General features: G+C 39.3%; 1 protein-coding gene across 1 annotated transcript; it reads right to left on the bottom strand.

Annotated features, from left to right (window-relative positions):
* Positions 1-182: 182 nt before the first annotated feature.
* Positions 183-14,095, bottom strand: LOC127361953 (paramyosin-like). The gene is made up of 25 exons (XM_051397146.1): positions 13,528-14,095; positions 12,824-12,919; positions 12,626-12,709; positions 12,431-12,493; positions 5,914-5,988; positions 5,594-5,668; positions 5,453-5,515; positions 4,921-4,974; positions 4,775-4,837; positions 4,320-4,382; positions 4,186-4,239; positions 4,040-4,102; positions 3,489-3,551; positions 3,355-3,408; positions 3,209-3,271; positions 2,658-2,720; positions 2,524-2,577; positions 2,378-2,440; positions 1,827-1,889; positions 1,693-1,746; positions 1,547-1,609; positions 996-1,058; positions 862-915; positions 715-777; positions 183-223 (listed from the first exon to the last, which is right to left on the bottom strand). The coding sequence occupies exons 1-25, from the start codon at positions 13,934-13,936 to the stop codon at positions 183-185; spliced, it is 1,923 nt and encodes a 640-aa protein (XP_051253106.1). The 5' UTR covers positions 13,937-14,095.
* Between the last annotated feature and the right edge of the window lie 11 nt (positions 14,096-14,106).

The raw sequence follows: 14,106 nt of genomic DNA, 5'->3' as shown, positions 1-14,106 counted from the left end.
GAAGAGTTGGTGATGTTACCTGCAGCGTGATTCTCCAGCTTCACTTTGTCTCAGTGGATCTCAGTTTGCCCTCCAGAGCTAATCAATGATCAGATTGCATTGATTTATATAGATATATTTATACAGATGCATAAATGCTTATATAAATATAACTCTACCTGTAGTGCTGTTGTGGCTGTCTGTCAGTCTGGATACTCCATCAAGGAAAGTTGAACAGACTGAACTGAAAGCACAAAATCAGCACAAACAAATGTCTTCTATCAAGTAATAGAACAATGTAATAATAATGATAATATGCACTATAATATGTTGAATGATGTCATTACAATTTAAAGCTTAATTGCAGTGGTTAATTACCAGAAAGTTCTAGGAACAAACCCTCATATGTTTGAGGTTTCTAAAGAACCACCAGGGTTCATTTATGTTTATAAAGGAGTTCCTCAGGGAACCATGTTGGATCCTCCACAGGTTCAACCCACAGTTCCAAAAAAAAAATTTCTTCAAGATAAAAACTTTGAGCTCCAAACTCTCCATCACTTTGTCTGAATTTCACAGTTAACATATACATTGTTTTATCTGATTTCATTTACTCTGGTTAAATACTTTGAGTCTAACAAGTATCAGACGGACTGACTTTTTATACAAATGTCAACTTTAAAAGATTTTTTTAACATAGATTAATCTACAATGAGTTTGACACCTTCAGTGTGTTACCTGTGTTTTCTGTTTTCAGGTCTTCCAGCTGTTTCTCACTGACACTCAGTCTGACCTCCAGAGCTGAACAACAAATGGTTCATGTTTCATTCAGGTGGTTTATTTAATGATTAATTAACAGTAATATTGAAGAGTTGGTGATGTTACCTGCAGCGTGATTCTCCAGCTTTGTCTCAGTGGATCTCAGTTTGCCCTCCAGAGCTGATCAATGATCAGATTGCATTGATTTATATAGATATATTTATACAGATGCATAAATGCTTATATAAATATAACTCTACCTGTAGTGCTGTTGTGGCTGTCTGTCAGTCTGGACTCCATCAAGGAAAGTTGAACAGACTGAACTGAAAGCACAAAATCAGCACTAACAAATTTCTTCTATCAAGTAATAGAACAATGTAATAATAATGATAATATGCACTATAATATGTTGAATGATGTCATTACAATTTAAAGCTTAATTGCAGTGGTTAATTACCAGAAAGTTCTAGGAACAAACCCTCATATGTTTGAGGTTTCTAAAGAACCACCAGGGTTCATTTATGTTTATAAAGAAGTTCCTCAGGGAACCATGTTGGATCCTCCACAGGTTCAATACACAGTTCCACTTTGTTTTCTTCAAGATAAAAACTTTGAGCTCCAAACTCTCCATCACTTTGTCTGAATTTCACAGTTAACATATACATTGTTTTATCTGATTTCATTTACTCTGGTTAAATACTTTGAGTCAACAAGTATCAGACGGACTGACTTTTTATACAAATTTCAACTTTAAAATATTTTTTTTAACATAGATTAATCTACAATGAGTTTGACACCTTCAGTGTGTTACCTGTGTTTTCTGTTTTCAGGTCTTCCAGCTGTTTCTCACTGACACTCAGTCTGACCTCCAGAGCTGAACAACAAATGGTTCATGTTTCATTAGGTGGTTTATTTAATGATTAATTAACAGTAATATTGAAGAGTTGGTGATGTTACCTGCAGCGTGATTCTCCAGCTTTGTCTCAGTGGATCTCAGTTTGCCCTCCAGAGCTGATCAATGATCAGATTGCATTGATTTATATAGATATATTTATACAGATGCATAAATGCTTATATAAATATAACTCTACCTGTAGTGCTGTTGTGGCTGTCTGTCAGTCTGGACTCCATCAAGGAAAGTTGAACAGACTGAACTGAAAGCACAAAATCAGCACAAACAAATTTCTTCTATCAAGTAATAGAACAATGTAATAATAATGATAATATGCACTATAATATGTTGAATGATGTCATTACAATTTAAAGCTTAATTGCAGTGGTTAATTACCAGAAAGTTCTAGGAACAAACCCTCATATGTTTGAGGTTTCTAAAGAACCACCAGGGTTCATTTATGTTTATAAAGAAGTTCCTCAGGGAACCATGTTGGATCCTCCACAGGTTCAATACACAGTTCCACTTTGTTTTCTTCAAGATAAAAACTTTGAGCTCCAAACTCTCCATCACTTTGTCTGAATTTCACAGTTAACATATACATTGTTTTATCTGATTTCATTTACTCTGGTTAAATACTTTGAGTCAACAAGTATCAGACGGACTGACTTTTTATACAAATTTCAACTTTAAAATATTTTTTTTAACATAGATTAATCTACAATGAGTTTGACACCTTCAGTGTGTTACCTGTGTTTTCTGTTTTCAGGTCTTCCAGCTGTTTCTCACTGACACTCAGTCTGACCTCCAGAGCTGAACAACAAATGGTTCATGTTTCATTAGGTGGTTTATTTAATGATTAATTAACAGTAATATTGAAGAGTTGGTGATGTTACCTGCAGCGTGATTCTCCAGCTTTGTCTCAGTGGATCTCAGTTTGCCCTCCAGAGCTGATCAATGATCAGATTGCATTGATTTATATAGATATATTTATACAGATGCATAAATGCTTATATAAATATAACTCTACCTGTAGTGCTGTTGTGGCTGTCTGTCAGTCTGGACTCCATCAAGGAAAGTTGAACAGACTGAACTGAAAGCACAAAATCAGCACAAACAAATTTCTTCTATCAAGTAATAGAACAATGTAATAATAATGATAATATGCACTATAATATGTTGAATGATGTCATTACAATTTAAAGCTTAATTGCAGTGGTTAATTACCAGAAAGTTCTAGGAACAAACCCTCATATGTTTGAGGTTTCTAAAGAACCACCAGGGTTCATTTATGTTTATAAAGAAGTTCCTCAGGGAACCATGTTGGATCCTCCACAGGTTCAATACACAGTTCCACTTTGTTTTCTTCAAGATAAAAACTTTGAGCTCCAAACTCTCCATCACTTTGTCTGAATTTCACAGTTAACATATACATTGTTTTATCTGATTTCATTTACTCTGGTTAAATACTTTGAGTCAACAAGTATCAGACGGACTGACTTTTTATACAAATTTCAACTTTAAAATATTTTTTTTAACATAGATTAATCTACAATGAGTTTGACACCTTCAATGTGTTACCTGTGTTTTCTGTTTTCAGGTCTTCCAGCTGTTTCTCACTGACACTCAGTCTGACCTCCAGAGCTGAACAACAAATGGTTCATGTTTCATTAGGTGGTTTATTTAATGATTAATTAACAGTAATATTGAAGAGTTGGTGATGTTACCTGCAGCGTGATTCTCCAGCTTTGTCTCAGTGGATCTCAGTTTGCCCTCCAGAGCTGATCAATGATCAGATTGCATTGATTTATATAGATATATTTATACAGATGCATAAATGCTTATATAAATATAACTCTACCTGTAGTGCTGTTGTGGCTGTCTGTCAGTCTGGACTCCATCAAGGAAAGTTGAACAGACTGAACTGAAAGCACAAAATCCGCACAAACAAATTTCTTCTATCAAGTAATAGAACAATGTAATAATAATGATAATATGCACTATAATATGTTGAATGATGTCATTACAATTTAAAGCTTAATTGCAGTGGTTAATTACCAGAAAGTTCTAGGAACAAACCCTCATATGTTTGAGGTTTCTAAAGAACAACCAGGGTTCATTTATGTTTATAAAGGAGTTCCTCAGGGAACCATGTTGGATCCTCCACAGGTTCAATCCACAGTTCCACTTTGTTTTCTTCAAGATAAAAACTTTGAGCTCCAAACTCTCCATCACTTTGTCTGAATTTCACAGTTAACATATACATTGTTTTATCTGATTTCATTTACTCTGGTTAAATACTTTGAGTCAACAAGTATCAGACGGACTGACTTTTTATACAAATTTCAACTTTAAAATATTTTTTTTAACATAGATTAATCTACAATGAGTTTGACACCTTCAGTGTGTTACCTGTGTTTTCTGTTTTCAGGTCTTCCAGCTGTTTCTCACTGACACTCAGTCTGACCTCCAGAGCTGAACAACAAATGGTTCATGTTTCATTAGGTGGTTTATTTAATGATTAATTAACAGTAATATTGAAGAGTTGGTGATGTTACCTGCAGCGTGATTCTCCAGCTTTGTCTCAGTGGATCTCAGTTTGCCCTCCAGAGCTGATCAATGATCAGATTGCATTGATTTATATAGATATATTTATACAGATGCATAAATGCTTATATAAATATAACTCTACCTGTAGTGCTGTTGTGGCTGTCTGTCAGTCTGGACTCCATCAAGGAAAGTTGAACAGACTGAACTGGAAGCACAAAATCAGCACAAACAAATGTCTACTATCAAGTATAAACGGTAGTTTAACAATCTGCACTATAAATAGTTGAATCTTATACTTCCTGTATATTAAAAAGTCATACAGTTTCCTACAAGAACCATCAAGATGATAAGGGAGTTCCTTAGGGAACCTCATTGGATCCTGCACAGTTTGAATTTGAATAATCATTACATTCAATTCAATTCAATTCAATTTTATTTGTATAGCGCCAATTCAGAACAGAAGTTATCTCAGGACACTTTTCAAATAGAGCAGGTCCTTGAACTGTTAGATCTGAAAAACATGATTTTCCCTAGCTGTCACTTTATACAGATACCATGTAATAATCTACAGTGAGTTTGAAACCTTCAGTGTGTTACCTGTGTTTTCTGTCTTCAGATCTTCCAGCTGTTTCTCACTGAAACTCAGTCTGACCTCCAGAGCTGAACAACAAATGGTTCATGTTTCATTCAGTGGTTTATTTAATGATTAATTAACAGTTATATTGAAGAGTTGGTGATGTTACCTGCAGCGTGATTCTCCAGCTTTGTCTCAGTGGATCTCAATTTTCCCTCTAGCTCTATGGAGAAAATATTGATTGATGAACTGAGAACTGAGTACCATCACTCATTTAAAAACCCCTCTCGCAAGTTCAGTTTTCTGACCTCAGTATTTCTAAAACCCTTTGTACGGCAGTGCTGGTGAGGTACTAAACAACTGTGTAACTGCTTCTCTGTGTAAACACACATCAGCTTAATGCACGGAAAATTGCACTCAAAATGTCCTCATAAACAGGATTTATAATGTCAAAAGAGTTCGGATTATGTGGTGAGTAGGTTATCCCGAAAACAAAAGCCCACTGCTCCAAAGGACCGTTTTTTGTTGGCAGAGGTGTTAAGAGTACACATATTCTTTACTGAAAGAGAAGTACTTGTGTACAAAAGTAGAAGTACTTTACAAGCTCTGAAATGTTCAGTACTCATAGTATTAAAGTAAAAGTACTTTGTTGGTCTCTCTAAAATCAGTATGTTATATTGATCAGTCCAGGTGTTCCTCACCTGTGTTTTCTGTCTTCAGCTCATCCAATCGTGTCTCTACAGATGTCAGTCGACCCGTTTGATCTGAACATGTTAAAAACAACGCCATCACTCTCACACTGTAAAACTGCTTCACTGACATCATCACATCATGTGGCCCACCTGCAGAGTTTCTGTTCAGCTTATCCAGGTAAGGTTGACTGGAGTTCAGTCTGCTGCTGATCAATGACAGCTGATCTGAAATCAATAAACACATCAATCAACAATCAATACGTCATTTCAATATTACCACTGCACTGAATGAATCAAACTGCACCTGGATTCTACAGTGAGTGAATGAATAAACGAATAAATAAGTTGACAAACGATGAATGACTGAACTAAACTTCACCTGAATTTTGTCGATTTCTACAATGACTGAGTGACCGACCGAATGAATAAATGACTGAATGTATAATTGAATGAATGAATGAGTGCTTTACCCTGTATGGGACTGAGCTGGTTTCTCTCAGACGTGTTCAGTTGTTCCTGCAGTGAGTTCAGTCGGCTCTCCATAACTGAAACAATCAGTGAATGAAAGAATTAGACTAAATGAATGAATGTGTTCAGTTTTTCTGGCAGTGTTCATTTTGTCATGTCGTTTTGTTATTGTTAGGGCTGGCTCAGGTGAGTTCCTGTTCATCATCATTATCACCATCAGTCACTACTATTAGTGTAGTTCAGTCAGGACCACTTTTGTCAAAAGAACTTTTATTCTAAAGCAGAATGTTACACAAAGATAGGCAGGCTGAAGCAGTTTAAATAAGGCGCCCTGAATGATATTTGCATTGGATGCTTGAGGGAATAAGCTGAACCGTGAGCTGACTGTGTATAGTTTTCCAATAGGAAGCTTAGAAGGAATCAGCTGAGCCATCAGCTGATGTGTGTTTACGATTAGCTTTGAACAGCTGATGTAGCTGGTATTGAGAGCTGAGCTTGACTTCGTGGCCTGCCTGAACTAACGCTGTGTTTAATTTGTTGCTACTGTTGTTGCTGTGCACCTTTGTCTCTGTCTCTGTCCTGCTGTCGTTACCCCATTATCTCTCTCTCTCTCTCTCTCTCTCTTTCTCTCTCTCCCACCCACCTAGAGCCGAGGGGTCTGTCCGAGGTTTCTGCCTCTTAAAAGGAAGTTTTTCCTTGCCGCCGTCGCCAAGTGCTTGCTCATGGTGGGAACTGTTGAGTCTCTGTAAATAATGTTATAAGGAGCTCAGTCTAGACCTGCTCTATTTGAAAAGTGTCCTGAGATAACTTCTGTTATGATTTGGTGCTATACAAATAAAATTTAATTGAAAAAATTTAATTGAAAAATATCGTGATAAGGTTTGTTCAAGCAGCAGTCTGAAGATTTTCACTTCATATTCTGAGAAAGAAAAGATCTTCAGCTGTTTCTCACTGACCTCCAGCTCTACGGAGAAAACAGTTCAGGGTTCATTAAGATTTATAAAGGAGTTCCTCACGGAAACGTGTTGGGTCTTCACATAGTGATCAGGGTTGACGCCGCAGTATCGAGGTCCCACCCACATTCCCGGCCGTTAAACCGCCTTTTTATATCTTAAGATAAGAACGACCCAACTTTTAGTTTGTCCCATCTGCTAACATGGAGGCAGATTGGATAGAGAGAGAGAGAGAGAGAGAGAGAGAGAGAGAGAGAGAGAGAGAGTATATACTGCAGTCAGCCACCAGGGGGAGATAGAGAGATAGTCTATACTGCAGTCAGCCACCAGGGGGAGATAGAGAGACAGTCTACTGCAGTCAGCCACCAGGGGGGAGATAGAGAGGTTACCTCTCTATATATGGATGGTTAAAGGGACATTTCACCCATTTGCATTAAGCTTTGTATCATTAGAACCCCAGTCATATTTTTGAATGGTCGTGCATCATTCCCTCACTTCCCCTGAGAGGGGAGAAATAAGGATTTCAGTGTTGCACTTCCTGCTTCCAATGATGTAAAAATCTTCATTTTGCATCATTGGAAGCAGGAAGTCTCATATCTCTGTAGAGGGGGTGAGACTACAAACACTACTTCCTTATTTTTTTTTCACTCACGCTACAGACCTATTACAGATCAGTGGGTGGGACTTCACTTGCAGAAACTAAAAAATATAACCGCCATCTTGTTTGGAAGCTAAGCGGAGGCGCTGACAAGCCAGATGTTACAACTATGGTAATCAATCTAATATGGAAGAAATTTCGAAAGTATAATGGTCGAATCAGATGTTCGTGGCTACCTTTATGAGCCGCAATATAGCAAGCAGCGGCTGAGGCTTCTGCAGCCAAGGCAGAGGACCTGCCTGTCGCGGACGAGGAGCCCGGACTGGCTCGAGCTGGGGCGGACTGCTGGTGCCTGTGCTCTCGCTGTGCGCCTACGGACTGTAAAGTGAGTGTTTCTATTTTCTTTCTTATAACAACGTGGCATGTATGTACACAATTTGTTCAAGTATTATCACGAAGTTATTCCCGGTTAATACATAACGTCAGCCAACTGAACTAGCTTCTTTACTGCACAAACAGCTTGCAGTTGCATTGCTAACTACTGTGGCACGCTAAACACAAAGACCATGCATCGCTAACTGTGTGCTCAATGTCTTGTAGACAATATCGCCTAACAGCCTTTCTGGAATGGGTCGTTTTACCCGCTTATGTGGTGCAGGCTATCCAACAGAAATATTCAGCTCCAGATGGCCAGTACTGCGGACACCAAGAAGTTGAGGACGCTCAGGAGGAACTATAACTGTCATAGTTAACATATTTATTTTTGTTGTTGTTGATATATTTCTGTAAATAAATGGTTTACATTCATGTTGTTGTAGTCCTTGATAGTGTTAGTGGGAGCGGCTTGCGGAGCTGTGCATTGTGGGAGTTGTTGTCTTTTATACAAATGCGCCCTAAAGTCACTTTCTGTCTTTTCTCGGTCAAATAGGCACCAAATTCAAAATATATGTTACATTTCGACTACATATATAACCCACTTTCAATAATTATGAATGTTTCCACGGGTGAAATGCTCCTTTAAAGTGGATGCAGACTCTGTCCTTGCATTCAGTCTTTCCAAAACAGAATATTCTCTCTGTAGTTCACAATCTGCTGTTATAAAATCTAAATCCAACAAGAAAATTGATTTTCCAGACGCACGTTCAGTCGACTCTCCAGCTCAGATGGAGCAGAGCTGATGGAGGCCGGGAATGCTGGTAAATAAAAGTATGTTTAACATTCAAACTACAGTTTATTTGTAACCGGTGTCACTTATATCAATATATCAAACAATATATCAATCAATAAAAATAAAAGTATTTTATATTTGGGCCATTTTTCTGATTGACATAGTTCAATTCAATTCAATTCAATTCAATTTTATTTGTATAGCGCCAATTCATAACAGAAGTTATCTCAGGACACTTTTCAAATAGAGCAGGTCTAGACCGAACTCTTTAACATTAATTACAGAGACCCAACAGTACCACCATGAGCAAGCACTTGGCGACAAGGGCAAGGAAAAACTGCCTGTTAAAAGGCAGAAACCTAGGACAGATCCTCCGGCTCTAGGTGGGTGGTCGTCTGTCTCGACCAGTTGGGGTGAGAGAGAGAGAGAGAGAGAGAGAGAGAGAGAGAGAGGCAGAGAGAGGCAGAGAGCGAGAGACAGACAGACAGACAGGTGCACAGCAACAACAGTATTGGCAATGGCAGTCAAACAGGACCATGGCAGGAGGCTCCACCAGGATCCATGAGAACCTGCGAGACGAGAAAGCACAAGAACTCCGGGGAAGAAGTGGAGTTAGTAACATGCATTAATGGGACATGAATGAGTGCAGAAAGAGAGAGGAAGAGAGTAGCTCAGTGCACCATGGGAAATCCCCCGATAGTCTAGGCCTATAGCAGCATAACTAAGGGATGGTTCAGGACTCACCTGATCCAGCCCTAACTATAAGCTTTATCAAAGAGGAATGTCTTAAGCCTACTCTTGAATGTGGTGAGGGTGTCTGCCTCCCGAACCACAACTGGAAGCTGGTTCCACAGGAGAGGAGCTTGGTAACTGAAGGCTCTGGCTCCTGTTCTACTTTTAGAGACTATAGGAACCACAAGTAGCCCAGCATTCAGAGAACGTGATGTTCTAGTGGGGTAATAGGGTACTATGAGCTCTTTAAGATATGAAGGGGCCTGACCATGAAGAGCTTTATAGGTGAGGAGGAGGATTTTAAATTCAATTCTACATTTTATAGGGAGCCAATGCAGAGAAGCTAGTACAGGAGAGATGTGATCTCTTTTTCTAGTTCCTGTCAGTACTCGTGCTGCAGCGTTCTGAATTAATTGGAGCGTTTTAATGGACTTATTGGGGCAACCTGATAATAAAGAGTTGCAGTAATCCAGCCTTGAAGTAACAAATGCATGGATTAGTTTTTCTGCATCTGTCTGTGATAGTATGTGTCTAATTTTTTTTATATTACGTAAATGAAAGAAGGCGGTCCTAGAGGTCTGCTTTATGTGGGAGTTAAATGACAAATCCTGATCAAAGATAACTCCAAGATTCCTGACAGTGGTGCTAGAGGCCAAGTTAATGCCATCTAGAGTGACTATATCTTTAGACAATGAGTCTCTAAGGTTTTTGGGGCCAAGAACAAGAATTTCGTTTTTTTCTGAGTTTAACATTAGAAAATTGCAGGTCATCCAGGATTTTATGTCCGTAAGACATGTTTGTAATTAATTTAGATAATTGATTAATTTCATTGGGTTTGATTGATAGATATAACTGCGTATCATCTGCATAACAGTGAAAGTTAATGGAGTGATTCCTAATAATGTTGCCTAAAGGGAGCATATATAAAGTAAATAGTATTGGTCCAAGTACAGAACCTTGTGGAACTCCATGACTAACTTTAGTATTTATGGAGGATTCATCGTTAACATGTACAAACTGAGAACGATCTGATAAGTATGACTTAAACCAGCTTAGGGCAGTTCCTTTAATGCCAATTTGATGCTCAAGTCTCTGTAAAAGAATATCATGGTCAATGGTGTCAAATGCAGCACTAAGATCTAATAATACAAGTACAGAGACAAGTCCATTGTCAGAAGCAGTCAGAAGGTCATTATTAACTTTAACCAGAGCTGTCTCTGTGCTGTGATGAACTCTAAATCCTGACTGAAAATCCTCAAATAAACTATTGTTATGTAGAAAGTCACACAACTCTTTGGCGACTACTTTCTCCAGAATCTTAGAGAGGAAGGGGAGGTTAGAAATCGGTCTATAGTTGGCTAAAACCCCTGGGTCAAGAGTGGACTTTTTAAGAAGGGGTTTAATTACAGCTACTTTAAAGGACTGTGGTACATATCCTGATAATAAAGAAAGATTAATCATATCCAGTAAAGAAGTGCCAGTTAAGGGAACAACTTCTTTAAGCAGCCTAGTTGGGATCGGGTCTAATAGACAGGTTGATGGCTTCGATGAAGAAATGATTGAAGTTAACTGATTAAATTTTTTATTTCAATTCAATTTTATTTGTATAGCGCCAATTCATAACAGAAGTTATCTCAGGACACTTTTCAAATAGAGCAGGTCTAGACCGAACTCTTTAACATTAATTACAGAGACCCAACAGTACCACCATGAGCAAGCACTTGGCGACAAGGGCAAGGAAAAACTGCCTGTTAAAAGGCAGAAACCTAGGACAGATCCTTCGGCTCTAGGTGGGTGGTCGTCTGTCTCGACCAGTTGGGGTGAGAGAGAGAGAGAGAGAGAGAGCGAGAGAGAGCGACAGACAGACAGACAGGTGCACAGCAACAACAGTATTGGCAATGGCAGTCAAGCAGGGCCATGGCAGGAGGCTCCACCAGGATCCATGAGAACCTGCGAGACGAGAAAGCACAAGAACTCCGGGGAAGAAGTGGAGTTAGTAACATGCATTAAAGGGACATGAATGAGTGCAGAAAGAGAGAGGAAGAGAGTAGCTCAGTGCACCATGGGAAATCCCCCGATAGTCTAGGCCTATAGCAGCATAACTAAGGGATGGTTCAGGACTCACCTGATCCAGCCCTAACTATAAGCTTTATCAAAGAGGAATGTCTTAAGCCTACTCTTGAATGTGGTGAGGGTGTCAGCCGACTGATGAAGATCGATAGCAGAAAAACAGTCTAAATATATATCTAAGTTTACATTGACAGAAGTCCCTGAACTTGGAGAGCCACTGATAACTGTTGATGGCAGTTGGTGATTAATTTTTTCTCTAATAGTAATAATTTTATTATAGAAGAAGCTCATGAAGTCATTGCTACTTAAGTTTATGGGGATATGTGGCTCGATAGAGCTGTGACTCTCTGTCAGCCTGGCTACAGTGCTGAAGAGGAACCTAGGGTTGTTCTTATTTTCTTCTATTAGTGCTGAGTAATAGGCTCCTCTGGCATTACGGAGGGCCTTTCTATAGGTTTTAAGATTATCTTGCCAAATTGAGCGATATTCGGATAATTTGGAAGAGCGCCATTTCCTTTCAGATTTTCTAGCTATTTGTTTTAACTGGCGGGTTTGGTGGTTATACCAAGGTGCTAGTCTCCTATGTTTTAATAATTTCCTTTTTATAGGAGCGATAGAGTCTAATGTTGATCGTAGTGAGCCTGTAGCACTATCGACAAGATTATCAATTTCAACATAGTTCAACATTTAAATCCAAAACTTTCCTAGAAAACATAGAACTTTCTGTTCTGCCAGCCAAAATTAAATCATCATCAACTCTTTAATGTCTTTATTGTTTTATAGGCAGATATAAAAACATATTTAAGTGTTTATTAATGTATGTTATTTCATCATTTCTCCTATGAAGACTTATTTTAAGTTATATTATCATTCATTAACAGTTCCAGATGTTAACACATTCATTAAGACTTAAAACTGTATTATAGTCTGTTATTAAGCAGTTATTGCATGTTGATATGCGGATTATAGATAATCAATAACAGAGAAATGAATCTGACCTGAGGTCTGTTTCATCAGCTCCTCCATCAGACTCTCAGTGTTACACAGTCTGACTGCCAGGACTGAAAACACAACGTTTCTTTACCTCATCGCTCGGTTTAAATACAATACATTCAACAAAATATATGAAATACAATATGTTAAGAAATAAATTATCAGTAAATTAATTTAATGTATTTAATGTGTTTGATGACCTGTGCTCTTCCTCCTCAGCTGCTCCACCGTGCTCTCGCTCGCCCTCAGTCTCGTCTGCAGGAATGGCAGCTCCGCCGCCAATGCTGTGGAGTCACCAGCACAAGGTTACCGTGGCAACCAGAGACAAACCAATGTCCATACTGGTGTTGATCCAGTAACTGCTGGCTATATATGAAATATGAAAGGCAGACTGAGACCTGTGTTCTTCTTCTGTAGCTCCTCCACGGCACCCTCACTGGTGTTCAGTTGGGACCAAAGCGTCAACACTTGAGCTGAAAACTCGAGTGCTCGAGCTGGAAGACAGACACACTGACTGGATGTGTTGACACTAATATTCTGATTATGATCAATATGAACCTCCGTCAGATCAATAAACAGACTCTAAGGAAACGACTGAACCTGACTTCTCTCTGAGGAGTTTGTTTCTGATACAAACGCTTAAAGAAGTAAATTATTTTTTAATTATTTAATTACATTATTTTTTTTAATGGAAGTCACTTCCCTCCACCATGTTTTTATTCATCAGGATGCACCGGGAAGGGCTGTGGTTGTTTTACCTGAACAACAGAGAGAGGCAGTATGATGGCGGGAACTGTTTGTAAATCATTCTGTAAGGAGTCGAGAGCTGCTCTGTTTGACCCGTCCAACTGAACTGGTGCATCAGTTGTCTTTGCCTGGAAGTTGATACTATGATTTATTTTTATTTGAAACAATAAAGCCACTATGCCATCAGCGCACTGCTTTATTAATTGATTAATATCAATAGATTTGAAGAGATTAAAAACTCCAGTGATGCAGAAACTTTCACAGACGGAGGTGGAGTACATGGACTTCACATCAACAGAAAACAGAAGTTGTTTTAAACCTCAGGGCCACCGTACTGTATGATTATTTGACCCACCTCTGCTCTCCTCCTCCAGTTCCTCCAGCCTCCCCCTCAAACCTGAGGTCAGCTGGTTTAGAAGCTTCTTGTCAGCCTCCGTCCTCTCCTCAGAGTCCCTCAGCTGCTCCCTCTGCCGGACTGCCATATCCTGCAGCGCATCCAGGCTGCGTTTCTGCTGCTCAGCCTCCACCTCCCCGTCCCTCAGCCGACTCTCCATGCTCCGCAGGGCCTGACGCTGCGCTACCTCCACCGCCTTCAGGCTCAGGACCAGCTCCTTTAAACCCCACAGCTCATCCCAAAGGACGGGGAGCTCCGGAGGGAGCTCCGGAGGGACCACCGTCCCCATGCCACCTTCCTCCTCCAACTGTCCCCGACTGATGGCTGGAGACAGATCAAAGAACAGAAGCAGAAACAGAGTGGACCTCATGCTGAAACCAAAACCTGGAGCTGAACTAAAGTCCAACAGCTTATATACACACACACAAACACACACAAACACACACACACACACACACACACACACACTAATCTTCAGCAGGATGAATGAGTCCACTCACAGAATTTTTTTTTCCTTCAGGAACAGAAATCAAATATAAA

This window comes from Dicentrarchus labrax, unplaced genomic scaffold (genome assembly GCF_905237075.1).
Source record: "Dicentrarchus labrax unplaced genomic scaffold, dlabrax2021, whole genome shotgun sequence".
Lineage (NCBI taxonomy): Eukaryota > Metazoa > Chordata > Actinopteri > Moronidae > Dicentrarchus > Dicentrarchus labrax.
Note: the sequence above shows the minus strand (reverse complement) of the source record. Positions and strands in the feature narration are given on the sequence as shown.